The sequence below is a fragment of the Crocodylus porosus genome, unplaced genomic scaffold (assembly GCF_001723895.1).
Source record: "Crocodylus porosus isolate Cpor-Errol unplaced genomic scaffold, CroPor_comp1, whole genome shotgun sequence".
Classification (NCBI taxonomy): domain Eukaryota; kingdom Metazoa; phylum Chordata; order Crocodylia; family Crocodylidae; genus Crocodylus; species Crocodylus porosus.
The window spans coordinates 1,962,062-1,983,659 of NW_017728945.1; the positions used below are offsets into that span (position 1 = coordinate 1,962,062).

At 59.1% G+C, this 21,598-nt stretch overlaps 2 protein-coding genes across 3 annotated transcripts in view; one reads left to right on the forward strand and one right to left on the reverse strand.

Moving 5' to 3' along the window:
- The first annotated feature begins 489 nt into the window (after window positions 1-489).
- GIPC3 (GIPC PDZ domain containing family member 3) lies at window positions 490-10,607 on the forward strand. The gene is made up of 6 exons (XM_019550700.1): window positions 490-775; window positions 2,281-2,466; window positions 5,108-5,288; window positions 8,082-8,194; window positions 9,660-9,741; window positions 10,280-10,607. Exons 1-6 carry the CDS (start codon window positions 533-535, stop codon window positions 10,429-10,431), a joined length of 957 nt encoding a protein of 318 aa, XP_019406245.1. The 5' UTR covers window positions 490-532; the 3' UTR covers window positions 10,432-10,607.
- Window positions 10,608-11,835: 1,228 nt separating this feature from the next.
- The window catches only part of TBXA2R (thromboxane A2 receptor), a 34,132-nt gene continuing 24,369 nt past the window's right edge, over window positions 11,836-21,598 (reverse strand). For both annotated transcript variants that reach the window (XM_019550606.1, XM_019550604.1), the window contains 2 exons: window positions 15,389-16,397; window positions 11,836-12,852 (listed from right to left, as the gene is read on the reverse strand). In XM_019550606.1, the coding sequence (XP_019406151.1) occupies window positions 12,583-12,852; window positions 15,389-16,186 (1,068 nt within the window). In that variant the 5' untranslated portion in view covers window positions 16,187-16,397 and the 3' untranslated portion in view covers window positions 11,836-12,582. The remainder of the gene's footprint in view (window positions 12,853-15,388; window positions 16,398-21,598) is intronic.

Here is a 21,598-nt window from a genome sequence, read left to right on the forward strand (position 1 = left end):
CCGGACCAGCGGACTTGAACACGTCCAGCCTCTCCAGAAGTACCCTAACTAACTCCTCGCTAACCCCTGGCCCAGGCGTGTCTCTCTTGTGGCAAAACCAAGTCACAAATCTTTCACTGGGGTAGTGGGGGGTTGCCACACCATGCAAGAAGGGGCTGGTTTTATAGGCAATGCATGTGGGCTGTTTGATGGGAGCTAATACCCGGTGTGAGCAAACACACTCCCTACCTGTGAGCACAGCTGCTGCTTGCAGGTGTTTGTAGCTCCTCTGGCATGGTGCCTGCCCTGTCCCTGCAGCTCAGCAGAGCCACACCTGCCTGCGTGGAAGAGAGCTCATCTGACACTAATTGAATTACCTGTGCCCAGGGGATCAGGTTCCATGGGCCTGGGATCGCCTTACTGCCGGGCTGGGAGCTAGCGGGCATCTATAATTCAGTAGGGAGAACTGCCATTGTGCCCCCGAAAGCTGGGTGGCAGGAAGATGCACCGGTCAGGCAGACAGAACAAGAAAGCCAGTGAGGAGGAGAAGCCCATGGAGAACGGAGTGGCTCAGGAGCTGGGGGCTGCAGAGGCCTCACCTGAGGTGGGGAGAAAGGAGGACAGTGGCCCCGCTGCCCACTCTCACGGCTCGCAACCCCCGCCACGGGTGCGGCCCAGGCTGGTATTCCACACGCAGCTGGCCCATGGCAGCCCCACCGGGAAGATTGAGGGCTTCACCAATGTGAAGGAGCTGTATGCCAAAATCGCCGAGGTCTTCAGCATCTCTCCAACTGAGGTGAGGGGAGCGCGGCCTGCATGGAGGCGTGGGGCAGGCTACGGCTCTCCTCTGCCATCCTTACCATGTTGGTCCAATTCGGGAAAGGAGGAGGAGGGGCATTTCCTGCTTCTTTCAGAGCCCGGGCACGTTCCAGCTTACCAGCTCTGGTTACCAGAGGGTGAGTGCCAAGCTCTTTGGTCAAGAGTGGTGGGCTTGCCTCTGTGATGCCATGCCTCACAGCATCACAACCTCCTAGGCCTGAGCCTGGCCTCGGGTGCAGCTTGCCTCTACCTGGCAAGCAGTGTGGACCGCCACAGGCAGCCCACCTTGCTGCCAGTTGCTTTGGGACCCCTGGGCTGTTACTTCCCTCTCTGTGCCTCAGTTTCTTTAACTTCCTTGCCACCCGCACCTCACCCTGGGAAAGATCTAAACCCAGGACCTGCTGTACAGCAAGCAGCGTGGTTAAGAAAGCACTGGATTAGGTGCTTCTGAGCCAGCACCCTAATCTGAGTCTGCCCTAGGCAGTCCAGCACTGACTGGTAGTGAAGTTTGTGGCCCCATGTTGGTTAAGGGCTCTGGGCACATCAGGGAATGGCACAAGTGAGGGGCAAATCAGTCAAAGCAGGGCCCTGGCTGGCAAAGGAGACCTGTGAGGCTTACCGGGCTTCTTCTCTGGTACAGCCCAGTTTGGGGTAGCTGTGACTTTCCTGGCAGCCATTGCATAGGGCAGAGCTGCGGCTGCTGCAGAGCCTCCGCGTTGTGCTGCTGCTGTGCGGAGCAGGCCTGGGGCTTCGTGTAGGATGGGGATTTGCAATGCTGTGCATGCCCCTCTGCGGGGCCTGCCCCATACCTGGCTCTTCCTCTTCGGTCTTGCCAGGATGAGGCTGAGGGTCTTGTGTGGCTACAACAGCTGACAGATCTCAGAGATCAACCCTGGCTCTTGATGCTGCTTGCAGGCCCCATGGTGGGCACAGATGCAGCGTGAAGCTGCCTCCCAGCTAAGCAAGGTTAATTAGCCCCACTTTGCGGGTGGGGAAACTGAGGCACAAAGACACTGGGGCATTGCCCAGTAGGTTACCTGTAGGAGAGCAGGGGATGAGCCTGGCTTTGTCCCAGCTGTGTGAGTTGAAGGGCCCTTGCCATGCTACCACCTAACAAGTGCAATCCCCATTTCTCTGCCTTGGAAAGTCACCACATCTTTCCAGCTGTGTGAGGCAAACCCTGCACTTCTGCTGATAATGCAGAGGGCTTAAAAGGGGGTTTGTGCTTGCTTGAAACAGAGCCCCTTCTCAGTGAGTGAATGCAGCTGATATTTGCCCAGGAAACCCCTGTTCCCTAGATGAAAACAGGGTCCCCAGCTGATCCCTGCTTTTGTTGCCATAGCTGGGCCAGCTGGGAGCAGTGCACATGCAGGGTGTGCCTGGGGTTGCTCCAAACCACTGTGCCCGTTGGATGTGCCCTCAGCCCCAGCATGGGAAGGCCCGGGCACGGTGTACCAGGCAGTGATGAGCTGCTCTCCGCAGATCCTGTTTTGCACACTCAACACCCACAAAGTGGACATGCAGAAGCTACTGGGGGGGCAGATCGGCCTGGAGGACTTCATCTTTGCACACGTCCGGGGTGAGACCAAGGAAGTGGAGGTGATGAAGACGGAGGATGCTCTGGGGCTGACCATCACAGACAATGGGGCAGGCTATGCCTTCATCAAGGTAGGAGGTGCCCGGGCTAGCAACACGCCTGAGAGACCTTGGAGAGCAGTATGGGGATGGGTTAAAATTCTCCATCCAAATGGCTGCTGGAGAATTGGGGGGTTGGCGAACAGTATCCAGGATCAATGGGGAATTTCCATTTTTTTTGGTTAAAAAGGTTGAAAAGTGTTGGTGTGATTACACCGCTGCATGGCCTCATGGGAGCTGCTGTTCAGTTGCTTCCCTGTTCCCACCCCCCGGGGCTGAGCTCCCAAGAGGGAATCGCTCCATCTCCCACGACGAGGCCACGATGCACCCTGGGAGGGGCAGACGGGAAGCATGGTCATTGAGCTTCACCTCCCACCATGCGCTGCAGCCACGTTTCTGGATTAAACTACTTCCGTTTCTCCCTGAAATCTCAACATGCCGGTGGGGGGAGGGCGCAGGGAGGGGCATTACTGGCCAGCGCTGACATTTGTGCTGGCTTCTGGGAGCAGAGACAGCTGGTTGCACAGCTGGCCACAGAGAGGGTGTAAATATTTTGTATCGCTGCAACCTTCCCTGCCACCACATGTATTGTAAAAGGCTCTGAGGCATGGGCAGGAGGGTGGTCCAACTGGCGGCAGGGGACCACTGCCTGTGACCAGCTGCTGAAGTTGCACCAGATGTGAGGACAGGCCAAGGATGCAGGAGAGCTTGTGCAGGAGAGACTGGGCCTCCTTACCATAGCGCCTGAGCAGGAGAGGGCCAGTCCCAGGCACAGCGCGGTGGGAAGGACTGGGGTGTCCACGGAGCATGACAGCGCCCAGCCTCGCGCAGGAACAGCCCCGGAGCTCCAGCAGGGAGCTGAGCCCTCGTGCCACGGGGCATGAGCCAGCCCCTAGCCAGGGGTTGGGAGGGTTGTCCCGCGGGGGAGGTCACCCCACCACTGCAGCACTTCTTCCCCAGTGGAAGGTGCTGGCACTGGTGATGGGAGATCAGGCCCTTCAAGATGAAGCGGGGAAATTCAAGGGAAGACAAAGATACTTAGGGAAAAGCTTTCTGAGCAGAGGCCTGCTGACCAGAGAAGAGGAGGGAGAGCCCCTTCCCCCAGCTCAGGGAAAGCTGGCTCCAAGGGATGCTGCTGTTTCACCTGCTAAGTAGGGAAGGACTGGACAGGCGAGGCCTCGGACAAGAGCCTCCAGCCATCCCTGGGGGCCCGGGTCTTCCTTTCCCACAGCTGCTGGCCCAGGTCCATCTGGCAGGACCAAGTAGACCCTTGGCTGCCAGGCTCCACTGCTTCTCCCAGGCCTGGCTCCCCAGTCCGGGCCTTACCCAGGAAGTCCCCTCTGCTCCTGGGGAGCCTGTTGCAGAGCTGGGCTCGTGTTTGGCATCTACAGGGCTGGCAGAGGGCTGTGCTGCCCAGAGGCACCCGCACAGAGCAGGGGCTGCTCAGAGAAGAAACGAGATGTAATGGAGCAACGCGGCAGGCGGACCTCAGGGCTGGGATGCTGGAGGCTGCCGAGTCCCCATCCCCTGGCAGGGCTGTTTTAGTGGCTGACCTCGCAGCCACCAAGTGAAACCCAGCCTCTCCTCGGTCCCTGCTGGTACCAGTCTCACACTGCAGAGCAGCTGGGTGCAGGGTTGGGGAGCATCCAGCTGGCTGGAAATTTTGAAAAACTTTGCCTGTGTTTTGATTTGCCCTGAAACTGAGACTCCAACCCCCCTTAACGCTGTATGCACCAGAAGCCTTAGTTTTAGGCAGCTGCTCCTCTCTGGCACCAGTGGGGAAGGGTTAGATGCTGAGGCCTGCGGTTTCACACCCTCGCTCAGGCACTGCCCTGCGCCTGAACAAAAAGAGCAGTGTGGACACTCCCCAGTGCCCGCGGGTCCCTTGCTGGGATGTCTCTGCCTGCAAGCCAGCATTATACCTAGACTCTGGGCAGCCCCCAGCAAACTTTCAGTATCAGGTGCCCCTTCGCCAAAGATAATGACAATAATAATAAAAAAAATTACCATTTTGGGTCCCCTTTCTGTCTGGGCCATGGGCAGCCACCCGGTTTGCCCGTGCCTGTGTTCAGCCCGGCTGCAAGCGGGCTGAGGAGGGTCCAGCAGGAGGAACCTGGAGTGCTGGGACCAGAGCTAGGAGCATGGCCCCCACCCCAGGCTGTCGTGTCCCACAAAGGGGTCAGCCCTCATCATGCCTGCGAGGCCCGAGTCTGGATTTGGGCAGGTATCTCAAGCTGAGTCCAACCACCTCAAACTGGGATGAGAGATTCCCCCAAGGGTACTGGGAGCAAGTTGTTGGGTTTCAGAGGCTCGCACTTCTTGTCTGCACAGCCCCAGCACTGGCAGGTCGGGGGGCAGTGCTGCTGGAGCAGCTCCCTTTGTAAGGGGTCCAGATAGCAGGTACCCTGGCACTGCCCCAAGGCTCTGCATCCTGGCCACAGGCCGACTGAGAGAATCACGCTCCTTCTCCCCCAAATTCCCGGTCAGTTCTGAGTTTTTGCTCTGGTTTGTGCAGCGTTGTTGTGTGCTGCTGTGTCCCACCCCAGAAGTGGCTGCCTATGGGAGAGTGCAACAGCAGTCCCTGTATCCTCTGCTTGCCTGCTTGCGCCCAGCCTCCTCTGCCCAGCTCTGGGCCTTGGTATCACTGATCTGCTGAGTCTCTGCTTCCCTCTAGAGGATAAAAGAAGGGAGCATCATCAACCGCATCGAGACCGTGTGTGTGGGCGACAGCATCGAGGCCATCAATGACCAGACCATTGTGGGCTGCCGCCATTACGAAGTTGCCAAGATGCTGAGGGAGCTGCCCAGGTCCCAGACCTTCACCCTCAGGCTGGTGCAGCCCAAAAAGGCATTTGGTGAGTTCCCCCCCACCGCAGCTTTTTTTTTAAAAGAACTTTTTTGTGTTCCAAGCCAAATCAGCCAAATCGAGTCAAAATCCACGAGTCAGTCCAGAACCATAAGTGGCCCTACAACTGGCAAACATCCTCCAACCCACCAGGGCCTTCACATGTTTCCAGTGGTTTTGGCGGGCACCCTATGTGCAGGCTCAAGCCCAGAGGCTTGGGTTCAGATGCCCCCAAGTATTGCTTGCCCTCAGCCATATGGCCACAGGAGCAAGCTAGGGAGAAGCCTCCCATTTCCATAAAGTGGGCTTAAAGCCCCAGTACCTCAGTGGGTACTAAACCACGCCAGAAGAGCAGTTATCCCCCGGGCACTTGAGGAAAACTGTCTTCATGGACCCAGATGCATGGTGTTTCCCCTGCCCCTGCCCCTGCTGGAGAGATCCCCCAGAGGCAGGGCCCAGCATCCTAGACAGGAAAGCAATGCACACTGCCTCTAGCATTAAGCCAAGCAGGGTGAGCAGAGGGCTGGTGTGCCAGCCTTGAACCTCAAAAGATGGGATCAAAACATCTGAGTGTGTGTCGTGTTTGCCCTGAACACAGACCCTGCTTTTGGAGCTGCTGGAAGTCTCAGTTCAGGGGAGACCCAGGGTGGGACAGCATGGGGATGCAGGTCGGGCGTGATGGCACTGTTGTGCGGTGCTGTAGCACTGTCTACATGTCCAACCCAGCACTCCTGCAGTGTCTCAATCACCCGAGAAGCAGAGGAATGGGGATCCCTTGTTGTCAGGAGGACCAACAGGGAGGGTGTGACTGCCTCTGCATCGTGGAGCTATGACCGAGATGAGACCTGACCCCAAATTGCTGGTCCCAGTCCTGTGCACACGTCCTATACAGCTTGGTCACTGCTCCTTGCTCCTGCCCTGCAAGCTCCCTTGCTTGCCCAGCCCCAGCCCCAGCCCCTCCAGAGCAGAGCTCTGCTGGGCAGCGGGACAGAGGCAGCATGAGCTCGGCTGTGTCTTTCCCTGTTCTTTCAGCTGAGCTCTCTGCAGCAGCTCTTTGGTGCCAGGGCCCTCGTGTGTAGCACGTGTGACAGCCCATGGTGCAGCTGGGTTCACAGGGCAGGAACGCTGTACTCAGCTGGCCAGCGAGGGGCTGTCCTGCTTCTGGAAGCTGAATCAGCGAGGGAGCCTGGGAGCCCAAGGGCATGTTACGCCTCCCAGGAGCCCTGTCCGGGGTTGCTGATGTAGCTGGTGGAAACCAGGTCTGCAAGGTGGGAGGATGCAGCTGCTCCATGGAGATAGCGGGGGTCACGCAGAGTTAGCCAAGGGACTGGGGTCATGCCAGTCCTGCTTCAGCCCCTGCAGCCCCCTCGCTCCCTCCCCCTGGCCTGCAGAGCCAGCAGTGGCAGATGGACCTCGTCTGCCCCCTCCTGTCCTGTCCCGCTGGATCCTGGCACTCCGAGGAGAATAAAGGTGAGGCTGGTCTGCCATAGAGGTCACTGGGGTGTGTGGAAAGAAGAGGGGCATTTTTTCAGGGCACTCCCTTGCCAGCCTGGGCCCTGGGCAGCAGCCTGCCCCAGCTCACCCACCCCCAAGGTCCCCGGCCAGGCAGTGCTGCTTGGGATGTTCAGAGGTCACTGCCCTCACACGTGCACATGCATGACTGGGATTGTGGCTTTTGTGGCCACAGCACCACAGGCCACATCACCTTGGGGCTCCTGGTTCTCCCCTTGGCCTCCAGCTACCCCTTGCTCCTACAGCAGGACTGTCTGTCTGCTTGAGATGCCCACGGTGCCCACCAGGAGGTGCTCCTGGTCCATGCAGCAGGGATTGGCCCAGGCCTGGCCCCTAACTGGCTGTTAGCCTCCCCCAGGTGCTGGCTATGGGGTGCCCAGGGGCCCTTCGCTCCATTCACTATGGGAAGGGGCACGGAGCTCATTCCTCCAGGCCCAGATTGAATCCCCAGGCAGGGAGCCCTCCTGAACAGCCACGTCTGTGATGCCCACCCAAGCCCCACATCAAGGCTTAACACTTCCCAGCACCTCTAACCTTCGCCCCACCACCGTGCCTCCTTTCTACACCCCCGAGTCCATCCTGCACACACACCTTCCTCCAGCCCTGGAAGCCCTTCTGTGCACACAGCTCCCCTCCATGCCTGCCCCTCTCCTGCACACAACCCCCCTGCACATACCGGCAGGCCCAGAGAGGCATGGGAAGGGGGACTTGCCTGGCACTGGTGTTGTTCCTGGCTGACCTGGGCAAGGGCATGAGGAAATGGGGAGGCCCCAAGGCTGCTCCTGACTTGCTCCAGCTGGGGCTGTGGGGAGCGTCTGTGCAGGTGCTGGACTCTGCCCCAGCCCCACCTCCCACAGCGCTTGCATAGCCCAGCTCAGGGTGCAGCACAGTGGAAGGGGGCTGCACCTGCGCCCCCACACCCCTAGATCTGCCCCTGTTGCCAGTTAACAGCCTATTTCCGTGCCTCCTCTATCCCCCACCCATACCTAATAGACCATGAGAGGCCTAATCCACCCCCAAACCCCACCAGCTTCCCATGGACTGGAGCTCTGTGTATAGGTTTGTGGGTAAGGTCACTGCAGCTGAAATCCCTAACTTAGTCTCACCCAGGGTCCCTCTGCCCAGAGCTGGCATTGGCCTCTGTCGAGGTACCCCTGCAGAGCTGCCTCTGCTGCCCCTGGGGGTTGACTGCACCTCCCTCTGCCGCTATGGTCCCTGGGGGTGTGTGGGGGATGGTAGGAACCTGCCCCATACCTCCCCTCTTTCTAACCCCCCCAATCTGTGTTGCCAGATATGATTGGTCAGAGGACGAAGAGCAGCAAGTGCCCAGGCGAAGGCAGGGTGACCAGTGGGAAGGAAACGTTGCGACTCCGCACAAAGGGCACTGCCACCCTAGAGGAGTTGGTAAGTGAAGTGCCACCCATGGGACAGGGACAGGGCAGAGCACGGCGGGATGGATGGGCAAGCATGCCAGGAGCAAGGGTGAGTGCACCCCCAGTGTGCACTGCTGGTCCCCACTGTGGGCTGCCTCCCTCTGCCAAGAAAGAGGCTGTCACCACCTGAGCCCATCAGAGCCCCTGCTTGCTCAGGCCTGGACAGGCACATTGCTGGCTGCTGCCTGCTGCCTGCCTGAAGGGAAATTGTGGAGCAGCAGCTCACAGGGAGCAGGACCCAGGTGTCTGGGGTGGGAGTGGTGCGGGGTAGCAGCTCTGGCACTGGCAGGCAGCAGAAGGACCCTGTCAGGAAGTGAGGTGGAGAATGCAGTGGTTTAAACTTACCCAGCACCACCGACTCAGAAGCTCTATTAAAATGTCTAGAAGGTCCGAGGCAGCGGCAGGCTCTGCCGCCTGCTCCCAGGTCTCTAAGAAGGCCTCTGGGTCATCTGCTGGCCCCGTCTTCAAGAGTGCTCCACTCTCCCTGTCTGGGAGTGGAGGGACTTGCCGGCATCCCTTCCAGAAGATGCTGCATAAAGTGTCGTCGGTCCCACTGGAGCTGCTACTTCTGGAGCTGGAGCTGCAGGCATAGCTGCTGCTGTCACAGCCTTCTAGCCATTTCAACAGAGCTTCCCACTCCCCGCTGCTGGGTAAGTTTAAGCTGCCACATTCTCCACCACACCTCTAGACACACCCAGGTGCCGGTGAAGACACTAGTGTGAGTACACACTCACCTACCCTCACAGCCACACATGTGCATGGTGCTCCAAGCGCACCCAACTGCACACCTCCTCGGGGTGGTCATGGCCAGTCGTGTGCAAGCATGTCTGGCTACGCAGGCACTTGTGTCCAGTCCTGCATGAACACAAATACACACACGTGTGGCACGTGTCATACATGTTGGCCAGCCAGCAGGTCTCATCATTGCAGTGGAGCTAAGAAGGCCCCGGTGAAGGTGACCTATAGAGACACTGTGGTGCCAAGGGCCCAGGTCTTGGCCAGCCTTCTATCTGTGGGGGAGTGAATTTAGGGCTGTGGCACCGTAGAGGTACAAGCAGCTGCAGGGGCCCTTATGCCCCTGGGGCAAAATGTGGGATTGGTCTTCTGGGCCTGGGGGGCTTTTGCTTCCTGAGGACAAGCAGAAACCAGCAGAAAGCAGGGGCATCTCTCCTTGCGGTATAGCAATCAATCAACCTGGCCAAGGCTCAGCATCACTCAGGCCTTGCTGGCTCTCCTCCCTTGTGCCCTGAGGCAGGATGGGGCCCTGATCCTGGACGGCCTGTTAGCCACAGCTCCCTGGGATACACCCTGTGCGGCCCGTGACTTGCGAACCCTGGACCCATCACTAATAGAGAGGAGGGGGCAAAGGGCTTAGAGGCCAATGTTGTGGTGCAAATAGCAGCTCTTTGGTACCTAACCCAGCCTCCTGCCCACAGCCCAGCGAGTTCGAGGAGGAGGCTGCCCAGAAGGTGGACGACCTGCTGGAGAGCTACATGGGCATCCGGGACTCAGATCTGGGTGAATGTGACAGGGTGTTGGGGGGGGGGGGGGGATGGTGGGAGGGAAGGGAAGGGAAGGGGGAGCAGGACAGGTCTGCCCTTTGTTCTCCCTCCAGCTGCCCTCAGGGCTGAGCCCTTTGCTGGGAAGCTGCGGCCCTGGGTCTGTGGGAAGGTCTGGGTCCCTGGTGCTGGGCTGGTGGTGGGGACCTAGGCCCATGGGAAGCTGTTCAGAGCTGGACCCCTGCAAGGGTGCTGAGCCCTGCCTCCTGAGGTCAGGTAGCACTGTGCCCAGGTGGCAGGAAGGAGGAGAAACCAGCTCATTGCAAAGGGTGTGCTGGAGCTTGGTCCCAAGGGGCTGGGCTGGAACAGGAGCTGGGCTCCAGGCTGTCTGAGTCCCGCTCCATGTTCCCTTTTGTCTACACACAGCGAGACTCAAAGAAGCACCGAAGAATCCCAAGCCCAGCCCCCTCCTTGGCTCAAGGGGCACCCCCACACCCCAGGTCAAGAGCCCCAGCCCTGGCCCCAGCCCCTGCTGAGCTCTCTGCCTCTCTCTGCAGCCTCGACCATGGTGGAGACGGCGAAGGAGCGACCGAGCCCTGAGGAATTTGCCAAGGGCTTGGACTCGGTGCTGGGCGAGTTTGCCTTCCCTGGCGACTTCGTGGCTGAGGTCTGGGCGGCCATCAGTGAAGCCAAGGCGGGCAGGAAGTAGCATGGTGCTGCGAGCACTTGTTCTGCGTCTCCCCACCTTCCCCAATGCCGTTGGGTCTTCCTCCTCCAGCTCCCATCCCTGATGTGTCTCCCCTGTCTTCCACTCCAAGCAGGGGGGCAGGGGCTCAGCTCATGCGGTTTCCCTCTGGGCAGCCTTCGGCCTGCGTCCTGGACCCCCGGGACCTGTTCCCCGCAGAGCTCAGGCTGTCATTGCTCAGCAGCCAGGGGCCCTGCACAGCCTGGGCCCCCTCCTGCACCCAGGGAGCCAGTGGGCATCATGTTCTGAAAGGATAATGTGGAGGCATGGTGGTGTCTCTGCCTCCCTCTTCCCCATGTATACCCAGAGCTGGGCTGGGGTCTCCACAGGGTGGTCAGGTAGAAGAAGCCCACCAGGGCCAGCAGTGGGGGGGCTGTCATGGGGATGGGCATGGGCTTACCCTTGCCCTCAGGACTCCTCCAGAGCCAGTGAGGGAGAAGAGGAGCCCACACTGTGCGGACTCAGGAGCTGGCTGAAGCAGGACCCTCGCTGCATGGCCCCTTTGCTGCAGGTGGTTGCATGACTCTGTCAGTGCACGAGTCCCTTCCCTCTGAGCCCTGGTTCTTCCCTGGGCTGGCGGGGAGGAGGGGGAGGATGAAGCAGGGCAGGGCTAGGGCACTGAGTGCATGCAGATGGCAGGGGCGCCCTTGGGGCTGGGCCGTGCCGTCCGCCTGGGCAGCGCAGAAGGGGAATAAAGGCCTCTGTCACAGGCTGATGGTGTCTGGTGTTCGGGCAGTGGGAGCAGAGCTGGGAGAGGGATCAAAGGACCCACCAGCAATATCTCGTGATCTCACTGCAGGCCACACATTACTTTAGGGCCTCCCCTGAAACCCTGGCTCCTGGAGTCATGTGATTGTGGGAGAAAACCAACTCTGATTCAGCAGTGGAGAAATGCTGGCAAAAGGGACTTGTGGGCACCCCAGGGATCCAAAGACATGGCGGGCGAAAGGCAGCAGCCTTGCATTTCCTCAGACTGTAGGAGTGATAAGGGACCTGGTGGAGGCTCTTGCACAGGGGTGGGCAAAATTCAGCCCGTGGGCAGGACATGGCCGTTCTACCCAGCCTGCGGGGCCCCTAAAAAATGTAGAAGATTAATATTTATCTGCCCCTGGCTGCCTATCATCTGGCCCTCGATGACTTGCCCAAACTCAGTAAGCGGCCTCTGCCTGAAATAATTGCCCGCCCCTGGTCTTGTATGTATGGAGCAGGCAGAGGCTCTTGCAAACGGAGCAGGTGGAGGCCAGGGCTTAACTGTCCCTTCCACCCACCCCGGGCTCTAAAATTCGCCCCTTTCCCAGCCAGCGCCCCTGAGCCCAGCAGGGACACTCAGTGCAGCTTTACCTGAGAAAGGACACAGGCACGCCAAGCAGGAGAAGCCAAGACTTTATTACTGTCATGAGCATGCATGTGGCTTGTGTCAATGGCAAGCTCCATCCTCATCGTCCTGCAGCTGTGCCCACAGTGCAATCCCCCCACCCCGCCGCAGGCCATGGGGGGTGGGCTCTGCTCCAAGTAGCTGAAGCCCCTGTCTGTGCTGCAGGCCAGTCCTTGGGCAGGCAGTTCCAGGCCCACCAGTCCCATCCCCGCTAGTGACAGTGGGGGAGAGACAGTGGCTCTGGAGCATGATCCTCTGTCAAGCAAAAATAAGGGAAGGATGCAGCTGGGGCTCCTGACTGAAGAACTGGGGTGGGAGCGTGGGGGTTAAATGGGCTTTGTTCTGGTCAAACAGTCCAGCCAGGAGTGTGGGAACCACTGGAGGCCAGAGGTGAGGAGGCGTGTGCATCTCAGAGACTCCCGTGCTGGCAGCCAAGGGCCGCGAGTGCAGCCGCATCTGGGATGAGGCTACTCAGAGCCCAGTTCCACTAGCCCGAAGGCCCCATGGTCCCAGCAGGGGTCAGGAAGGAAGCCTTGACCTGCTGCTGAGCAGGCCAGGCCCAGAAAGGGAGGCAGACAATAGCATTCCTGGTCCAAGCCTGGGGCAGTGCCCCCTCCTCCCCACTCCTACCTCCCAGCAGGCTGCTACGATGCCTCGAGGGGGAGGATCCTGGAGGCTGCCCAGACATCGCCCCATTGACCTCACGCTCCCGAAGCCCCTTTACCCCCCCCCCCCCCCAACTACAGCTGCACAGACTCCTGGGTTAACTTGCGCCGCAGTGAGGGGTTGAACACAGGGTAGAGCGAGACGATGGACTGCCTGGAGTTGAAGCTGGGGTAGATGCGTTTCAGGACAGCCCGGCGGAAGAGGATATAGACCCAGGGGTCCAGGATCTGGTTCCAGGTGACCATGCGCAGGTAGATCAGCAGCAGGTCCTCAGTCTCCTGTGGGATCTGCCGGGGTAGGACACTTGTGGATGGCTCCTGCAGGACAGTCTGGATGATGAAGATCTGGGGGCAGGGGAAGAGGTTAGCACAGAAAATGCAGACAGCAGGTGTGGGGGGACAGAGGGGCTGGGCAGGGCTAGTCATCCAGGACAGTCCTGGGCCCTGGCACCACCAGCACTGCCTGAAGTGGGACTTTTGTCCCAGATTTGAAAAACGGGCCCCAGAGGAGTGCCAGGAAGCAGCCTGGTGGGGTGCTGAGAAGATGTAGTATGACACGGCCCGGGGCCTGGGGCCTGGGACTGTGGCTGTACTGGGCAAGGGAGGGGCACAGCTGGGTGGAGGCTCCCACTGCCAACCCAGCTGGGGCAAATGAGGGGGAGCAAGGCAACAGGGTGTGAAGCTGATGGGGAAGGAGGAGTGGGTTTGCACCAAGGCCGGGTGAGTGCAGGGGGCGTAATTCATGCAGGATGCAGCCCCAGACAGGAGAGTAGAGAGGGGAAGGCAGGGTGGGGGTGGGTGAGTGCTCAGGTGAAGCTGGGCTGGGAGAAGCAGGATGGGGCAGGGGCTATTACAGCAGGGGATGGGGAAAGAAGAGCTGGACTGGGTAGGATGGCAGAGGGTGACAGCCAGATGAGTGCAGGGCCAGGAGCGGGAGGGGACAGCTAGGTATGGGGACAGAGTAACTGAGGCGGCAGGACTTGGGGGGCAAAGCCAGAGCAGGAAAGCTGTCAAGCGTGACCTGAGAGAAGGGGGGAGAGCAGGCCGGAAAGCAGGGCCATGGGAGCTGGTGGGAGGCTGGGTAGGAGGAGGTCTGCAGGAACTGGCAAGAGCCTCGGTGGTGCCGGCTGGGGCCGAGGGCACTGCAGTGTGGGGTGCCAGGGTAACGGGCTGTGTGGTCAGCGGAGCATGGGGGGGGGGGGGCAGAAACGAGGGTCTGGTTCAGGACTGAGGGGCATCAGCAGAGCTGTGCATGTGAGATGCCAGCCTGGTGCCTCCCTGTGGCATCTATAATTCATATCACTCCATAAGCGCTGATGCTCCCTCATTAGTGGCTCTTAGCGAGCTACTTAAAGAGGCCCAGATGGGGAGGCTGCTTGTCTGCTTTGACCAAATCATGAAATAAAGCATTAAGGCCTTACACCAAAGCTGTCGCTGCCAAGCCTTCATGCCAGCAGGCCTGGCGGGACAGGCAGAGCCAGAGGGGCGCCAGCCCTGGGAAGGGGAAGACCCTAGAGTGGGATTGTTTCTCGGGTCAATGCATTTGTGACCCAGTGGTGGCATTCAGAGGATAATGCTGAGGCCATGTCTTCGCTGCATTTGCCACGGGTGTATTTGCATTGGCAGCTTGTCCTATCTACCTCCAGGGAAGGTCAGGAAATACAATTAGCCTCCATGTACCAAGGGGAGAAACTGAGGCACAGAGAGCAGCTGTGACTGCTCATGTTCCTGTGACAAGCCGCCCAAAAGAAAACCCAGGCGTCCTGCCTCCCATTCCTCTTGGCTGTAACCACTGGACACCACTCACTTCCCGAAGGCAGGGACAGACTCCTGCAATCCTGACTTCCAGGTTTATTCATATTCTGCCAGAAACCTTTTCCATGCTGCATGCATATGTATGTATGTGCGCGTGCATGTGAGTGTAGTCATTAACCCTTTTTAGTCCTCACAACACTGCAGTAAGGGCTGTTTCTCTCAATTTACAGTTGGGAAGGTGAGGCAGTGGCTCCCTCAAAGCAGGGAGCCCAGGCAGAAGCCCCCAGCCTCTGGGTGTGCTCTCCCCACCTGGCCATCAAGCTCCGGGCTCGGTGGCTTGCATGGCGTGTCTCGGCAGTGGTGGCTACTGAGGGGTCCTCCCTGTCAGAGGGTGGGCTGGGATCACAGCAGCTTGCAATGCCAGGCCCGGTTGAGTGCTCCATGTGCAGAGCCCAGGGCTGGGTCCCTGCACAGCAGGCCCCCGGCTCTGTGCCCATGTGGGAGTGCAGGTGGGCACACTGTGGTCTGCGTCCAGCTGTGTGCAGCTGCCCAAGAGCTTTTGGAAGGAGAAGAAATAGAGCATGCTGTGAGCCACCCTCACTGACACTTAGGCAGGAGGTGAAGGAGGAAATTTCTTGGCACCAAATAGCCCCCTGCCCCAGTCACAGCCCAGAGCTGCTGTTAGGAAACCCAGGCACCTTGGCCTATCCTATCTTTATAACCTATCCTGGCACGCAGCGACTCAGATCTCTGCCTGAGCCTCTGGGGTGACAGCTGCCTCCCCCCTCTCCCCTGACCCTCATCTTGGGAACTTGCTGATGGGGAGGGGGTCACTTAAGCCCAAGGATTGGGGGTGGTCCCAGGCTGCCAGGATACAGGAGAGCTGGGGAGAGTGCTACTGCAGAGGAGATGAGCCAGGGCCCGAGCCAGTGAGAAATAAATACCGCCCTGGGCTGGTTCTGCATGCCAGGCCCATACAGTGGGGGTCCTTATTCCTTCTTCTGGAGCAGCTGCTCTCAAAGGCAGAACAGGAGCTCTGGCCTATTAGCGCCTGCACGAGTCTGGCTCCCAAGACAGGAAAGCACAGGAGGTGGAACCAGAGGAGGAGCAGGAATGATGTCCTTACCAGCAGGGGCAACCAGCAGACAGTGGCGATGATCATGATGCCCACCAGCTGCACCATCATCTCCACCTCGCTGTCTCGCCGTCTCTGTGCAGACTCGCGGTCGTGGTAGACCCGGCAGAGCGTCACCACACTGACTGTGTTGAAGATGAAGGACAGGCCCACAGAGAGGATACCCAGCAGGGCAAAGATCATGCAGAAGACCTTGTTCTTGATGTCTTGCAGCAGGGTGATGAAGCACCAGGAACTGGGGTACTGCAGGCTGTATTCCCCAAGGCCCAGGAGGGGAAGGAGTCCTAGGAAGAAGGAGAAGCCCCAGACCATGCCCACCATGGCCCAGGCACGGCGTTTGGACATGTTGCTGGAGCGGGAGAAGGGCCGGTTGATGCCAAAGAAGCGCTCACCAGCCATGGTGGCACCCAGGAGCAGGGGGCACTGCCCAAAGAAGACCATGGAGAAGCCTAGGAAGTTGCAGAGGTAGCAACTGGGGTCAACCTCCATCCAGTCAAATTTGGTGAAGTGGTAAGAGATGATGATGGAGCCAGTCACCAGCAGGCCCATGAAGTCTGTCACCACCAGGCCACAGAGGAAGATGAGGAAGGAGGAGCGGGAGCGACTGTGCATCTTTCTGGAGGAGCTGATCAAGACACAGAGGGCAAAGAGGTTGGAGGAGAGCCCAACAGTGCCAAAGATGGTGGAGAACCATGGCGAGGCAATGATCTTCCTGCCCTGGCTGATGTTCATGCTGCGGAAGCACAAGCCCAGCCCGCTGGCCAGGCTGGCGTTATTAAGCTCCATCATATTTCATGCACGGGAGGCACGAAGGGGCTACCTGGCCCATATGTATAGGGTACGTCTGCAGCTGAGCTTCAGGCCTGCCTCCAGGCTGTCACCATGGTACCACAGGTCCTTCTCCCAAGGGCCAGACACCTACTGTCCCAGTGTTAGTGCTCCCACCTAATTCTTCCTCTGGAGAAGCAGCAGAGGCAGTTGTGTGCTTGTTCCACCAGGCCTGGAGAGAGAAAGGGGAGGGGGTTAATGTTTTCCGGTCATGCACATATGGCAGCTCCACGACTCACCGAGATGCTACTGTGTCCATGGGGGCGGCAAGACCTACTGGATCGGCTCCTTGCGCTCACGCATGAGGCTTAAGCCAGAGGCCTGCGGTGCAGTCTCTGGAGCTGTCCCGGTAGAAACTACCCCATGTTGGGTAGGAAGGTGTGACCCCCCCCGACAGCATAACTCGTTTTCTTTAGCTAGTAGAGCAGCTCCTCTAGCTTGCAGAAATAGCAAGTTGGTATACTCTACATCAGAGGTGTCAAATATACAGCCCGGGAGCTGGCTCCTTACAGCCCCCATGGGTCGGGGGTGTGGCTGGGGGGAAAGGACTTGCTGGAGAATCCTGGTCCCTGGCAGACATGGCCTGGGGTGGCAGGAGGAAGAGTGATGGTTGTGCAGCTTCAGCTCCATTCATCCCGTAGCTGCTTGTCCCACCTGAGCCAGCCCCTGCCACAGTCCCTGCCGCCACCTCCCCCTCCAGCCCCACCACAACCACCACTGACCCTGCCAGCCTCACCAATGCCACTGCAGCCACCGCCACCCCCACAACTACCTTGTGCCCTGGGCTGGATCCGGCCTGCAAGGAGCCCTATGGTCCAGATCCAGCGCAAGCCAGGGGGAGAGTTTGACATCCCTGCCCAAGATGTATAATAGCATCTCAGAGAAGTTGCTGTGTTACGCAGCTCTGTGCTAGTGGCTCTGTGGGTGCAGCCCCAAGAAGGTGCAGAGAAGTGATTATGGGTTTGGGTGCTCACCCATGCCCATGGGGTATTTACTGCACTGCTCAGCACCCACCATGGTCCAAATGCCGTGGGCACACGGACACACCCACTGACACTAACCTCTCCCCTCCCCAGGGATGTCTGGAACAAGAAGGTCCTTGCAGCAGGGGCTGGCTCGCTGTGGGGGCACTGCTGCATCCAGCACACTGCTCTTGGCCATCCCATAACTGCCCAGCACATCCTCCTGCAGGGGTCTCAGCCAAGTCATCTGTGGGATGAAGGGACTGAGCTCCCATTGCCTCTGCGCAGTGGGGGAGCGGATGGCTCCAGGCACCTGCCATACCAAGGGGCACACAGCACCTTTCCCCTGTGGCTCTGAGCCAGCCCCTGCCATAACTCCTGGCTGGTTGGTGCCTTGTGGAAAGCACCTGGGGGGATCCGGTGGTTTCCTAGTCTCTTGCCATGAAGGGAACCGCAGCCACATTTGCCACAGATCGCCCCTCGGCCTGGGCAGAGCAACACACTGGCACCAGCTCCCCAGCGGAGAGGGACAGTGGCAGGGCTAGGTGGTGGGGGAGCAGCACCAGCACCAGCCTCTCCGGAGGGAAGATGGCAGCTCTGCTGGAGGCGCTGAGCAGCTGGTTCGGATTAGCAGCCCCCTCACTCTATAGGCAATGTGTTGGCTGGGGGAAAGCCATTTGGAGATGTTTATACAATTGCAATAATCCCTGTTTGTGCGTTGTTTAAAGAAACTTGTTTTCTGCTCGTCTCCTGTCAGGCGGCTCCTAAGTTATCCCAGCCGCCTCCCATGATGGATGAGGGGAGCCTGGCCGAGCTATGCTCCCACCACAGGACACACTCTTCATTTGTCTCCTTGAGAAAGGAGCCTTGTTCCCAGCAAGGCGAAGTGAGGAGCATGGCCAAGAAGCCAAAGCCAAGACAAGACGCAAGCAGATGGAGCAGCAAAGAGTGGGGACGTCATCATGGGCCGTCTGCCCCATGGAGGCGTCGGTGGAAAGGGGAGATGAGCTGGGCAAAGGGTTATTTTAAGGATGGGGTCAGTATGCAAGCTGTTCGTCACCGGCCAGGAACTCACTCAGTCGCAGGAGCTGAGCTCAGCCCAGACATACCCAGAGGTCCCTGAGCTCCGGGAATATCGTGCAAAACCCAGGCTGCATCCACAGCTTGCTCAAGCCAAGTTCTCAACTGACGGGTTTGGGGTCAGGAGCTACTCAGTGCTCAGTCATTTATGTCTGAAGCCTGGTGCTTCTCGACACTCGGGGACAGATGGACACTTCTTCCTGAGTCCAGGTCTCTGGTCTGCACGTCCTCCTCTCCAGCATCCTTGTGGTTCTCTATAGCACATGGAGACCACAGTGAGAGCAGAAGCACAGGGTCCCAATTCCCCATCGAGTGAAGGCCCCTCTTGTGCCCACAGCTGGTGGATACGAGCTGCTGGTCATATGGGGGGAATCCTTAGATGGCAGAGGACCGGGGTAGCAGTCTTGTGACATGGCCAGGGAAAGGCTGCAGAGAGGCTGTGGCTTTACCCCAAACTTCCCAGTCGCTGGTTCAGTGAGGAGCCGAGTGGAAGTGCGAGGAGCCTTTGGGCCATGCTGCCTGAGGCTCGCAAACAGCAGGCAATGCAGAGACCTAGGGTTTGGTTTGGTTTTTAAAAGCTGGGCTGGATCCCGAGGGCTCTGACTTCAGTAGAGACAAGAAAGTACCAGCCCTCCTGATCCAAGCCTGAGTTCAGCAGCTCGAGGCTGTGCAAAGAGGTGAGGTGGGACTGCACCTACAGCAATCAGGAAGCGAGCCACCGCTGTGGGATTCCCTTCAACCCCCTGGCAGTCATCTCACGGGCTGGGGAAGAAACGGGGCTGCAGTGCCTCCCTGCAGTGCAGATTTGCACCGAATGGGCTTCTCCTACCCCAGGTCCAAGCAAGCCCTGGGTAAAGGCCTACCGGACCAGCGGAAGCACAAGTGAAGTCACACTTGCTTGGCCAGAGCTGCTGTCTGGCTGTGTCAGGCCCCAGGGGCTGAACTAGCAGACCTTCACTTCCCCCACCCAGGGCCCTCGCTCCCACACCCTGGGCCATCCGCTAGATCACCCCAGACTTGGGCTACGCAAAATGTTGTCATGGAAAGACCAAGAAGTGCAAGCTAGGGGGTGATGTCCCTGAACTACCTGAGGACTTGGGTTAGAGCTTGGGCTATGTGGGGGACTGATGTTAGAGTCAAGGCACCAGCAAAGGAGGTTTTGCACCCCATTTATCCAAGCGCTCTGTGGTTCGAGCCTCCAAGATAGAACAGCAGCCCTCGATGCCCTTCCTTGCCGAAGCGGGGTCTTATTTCTCTGGAGAGCACTGCCAGGCTGCAGGGTGACCCTCCCCTCTTTGTCTCCCTAACTGTGCCCCTGTGCAGAGTGCGAAGGAGGGGAGTGTCGTGCACTCACCCTGGCGGGGGTGCCTGCTCCAGTGAGCACCTGGTTATCTCTACAAACTACAATGGATCAGCTGGGGGCACACCCAGCACCGCTGGCAGCCCTTCTGGCTGGAAATGGGAGCTGTGGTTTCCAATCCCAACAGGCCAGCCCTTGCACCCTGGAAGAAGGCACCCAGGCTCAGTCCCTGCTGAGGGGTCGCTGTAGGGCGGGGTGGTGGGTTGCAAGCCCACATGCTGGGGAAGGGGTGAAGCAGGCGTCCAGGGGTAAGAGCACAGTTTCTGCACTTCATTCCAGAAGATCCCAGATGCTGGAGGCAGACAAGGATGCTCATGCCCTGAGCACTGCGGAGGACGGTGATGCCCGCAGCGTGCAGAGACAGCAGGTGAAAGAGCCCACCCAGCGGGTCAGTGGCTGCGCTGGGAGTAGCCTGCAGATCTCCTGATTCCCAGTCAAGCACCCAGTCCGCTGGCCTGCACCGTCTCGATGACCATTGCCACTACGTGTGATGCCAGCTACCAGCAGAAGCGCCGGTCTCCATGACAGAAACCCCCTCCGGAGTCTCACGCTGTCTCCATCAGCTCTCGGCTGGCAGGTGTGTGGCTGGTCCACTCCTCCCAGTCCCCAGGCACCAGTAGCCCCCTCCTGTCCAGCAGAAGCCCATCACCTTGCCCTCGTGCCGGTCATCCAAGCAGCAGCACCCCAGAAGCGCCTCTCAGCAAAGTGCGACACGAGCTGGCACGGGCTCAGCTTCTCCGTGGTGGGAAGCTGACATTTCAGCCTCTGGTTTCGCTCATTCAAAACAACCCTCCATTTTTCCAAATTCCCTTCCAGCTGTTTTGGAAACACCAACACGAGCTTGCAAGGCCTGGCTGCAGAGCCCTCCACCAGGCCATGGGTCTTAGGCCTTTCTGACTCTCCCACAGCCTGGGAGCCAGCTGGCTGGGGCGCTTGGATGACCCCGGGTCCCTCCCCTGGGACCACCTGAATGACAGAGCCATGGCCTGCAGGCTCTTGGGCCTCTGCAGTCTGCTGGCAAACCGGGCCTGCTTCCAATAGCCAAGCACCGGCATGTGCCAAAAACCTTTCCAAGCAAACGTGCATCTGCAAAGCTGTTGGGTTAAGCCAAATGGGCAGTTTCTGACAGTGGGGTTTTGTCAGAAGATTCCCGACCAGCTCGTTGCGCACCCTTGGGACGCGCAACGTCAGGAGGGAGGACGAGCCAGGCGCAGAACCGCACGACAACTCCCCGTGTGGATGCTCTTATTCTGGAATAAGGAAGGCTTTCTCCAGCTTACTTCAATCCATTTCCAGACGAAGTATGTGCACGGGGGGCCCCACCTTCTGCTGGGGTCTTGAACGGGCCTGTGATCTCCAGGTTTTGTTAATCTGCCCTGTACCAGAACCAGACTCAGGGGCAGAAGGCAGATGACACACCTTGGCACGGAGACACCGAAACACCTGTGGCAGCCCCCCAAAGAAGCACAGGTTGTCCTGGCGTCTCCCGCAGGTTTGTTGGCAGTGGCCGCTTTGGGGGCAGCTTCGTCTTTCCTCATTCAGCGGCCAAGGGCCATGTCAGGAAATGGAGGAATTGCTCTGACCGTCCAGTCAGAAGTGCCATTGTTTTGCGATCCCACTGGCTTCCAGCACAGGCTATTGTTGTATGAGCAAAGTGCCAAGAGAGATTTTCTCTACAAAAGAGGCCCTGGGTGACTGCTAGGATGTGAACCAGGGGGAGAAGGATGGAGATGTCTCCAGGAGTGAGTGTGGTGAGTGCATCTCCTCTGGGACAGCCTGTCCTGCACAGATGCAGCCAGAAGCCTCGTGCACAGCCTCTTCAAAGGGGTAGAGGCCGGGAGCAATGGCCCAGGGGCTCACAGCACGGTGCTCAGGGTCAGGGGAGAGGACGTGGAGAATTGTTTTGGCCCCTTGCCCTGCAGGGAGAAGGTGTGCAGGGTTGCTGCACAGAGGGTGCAGGAGCAGTAGCAC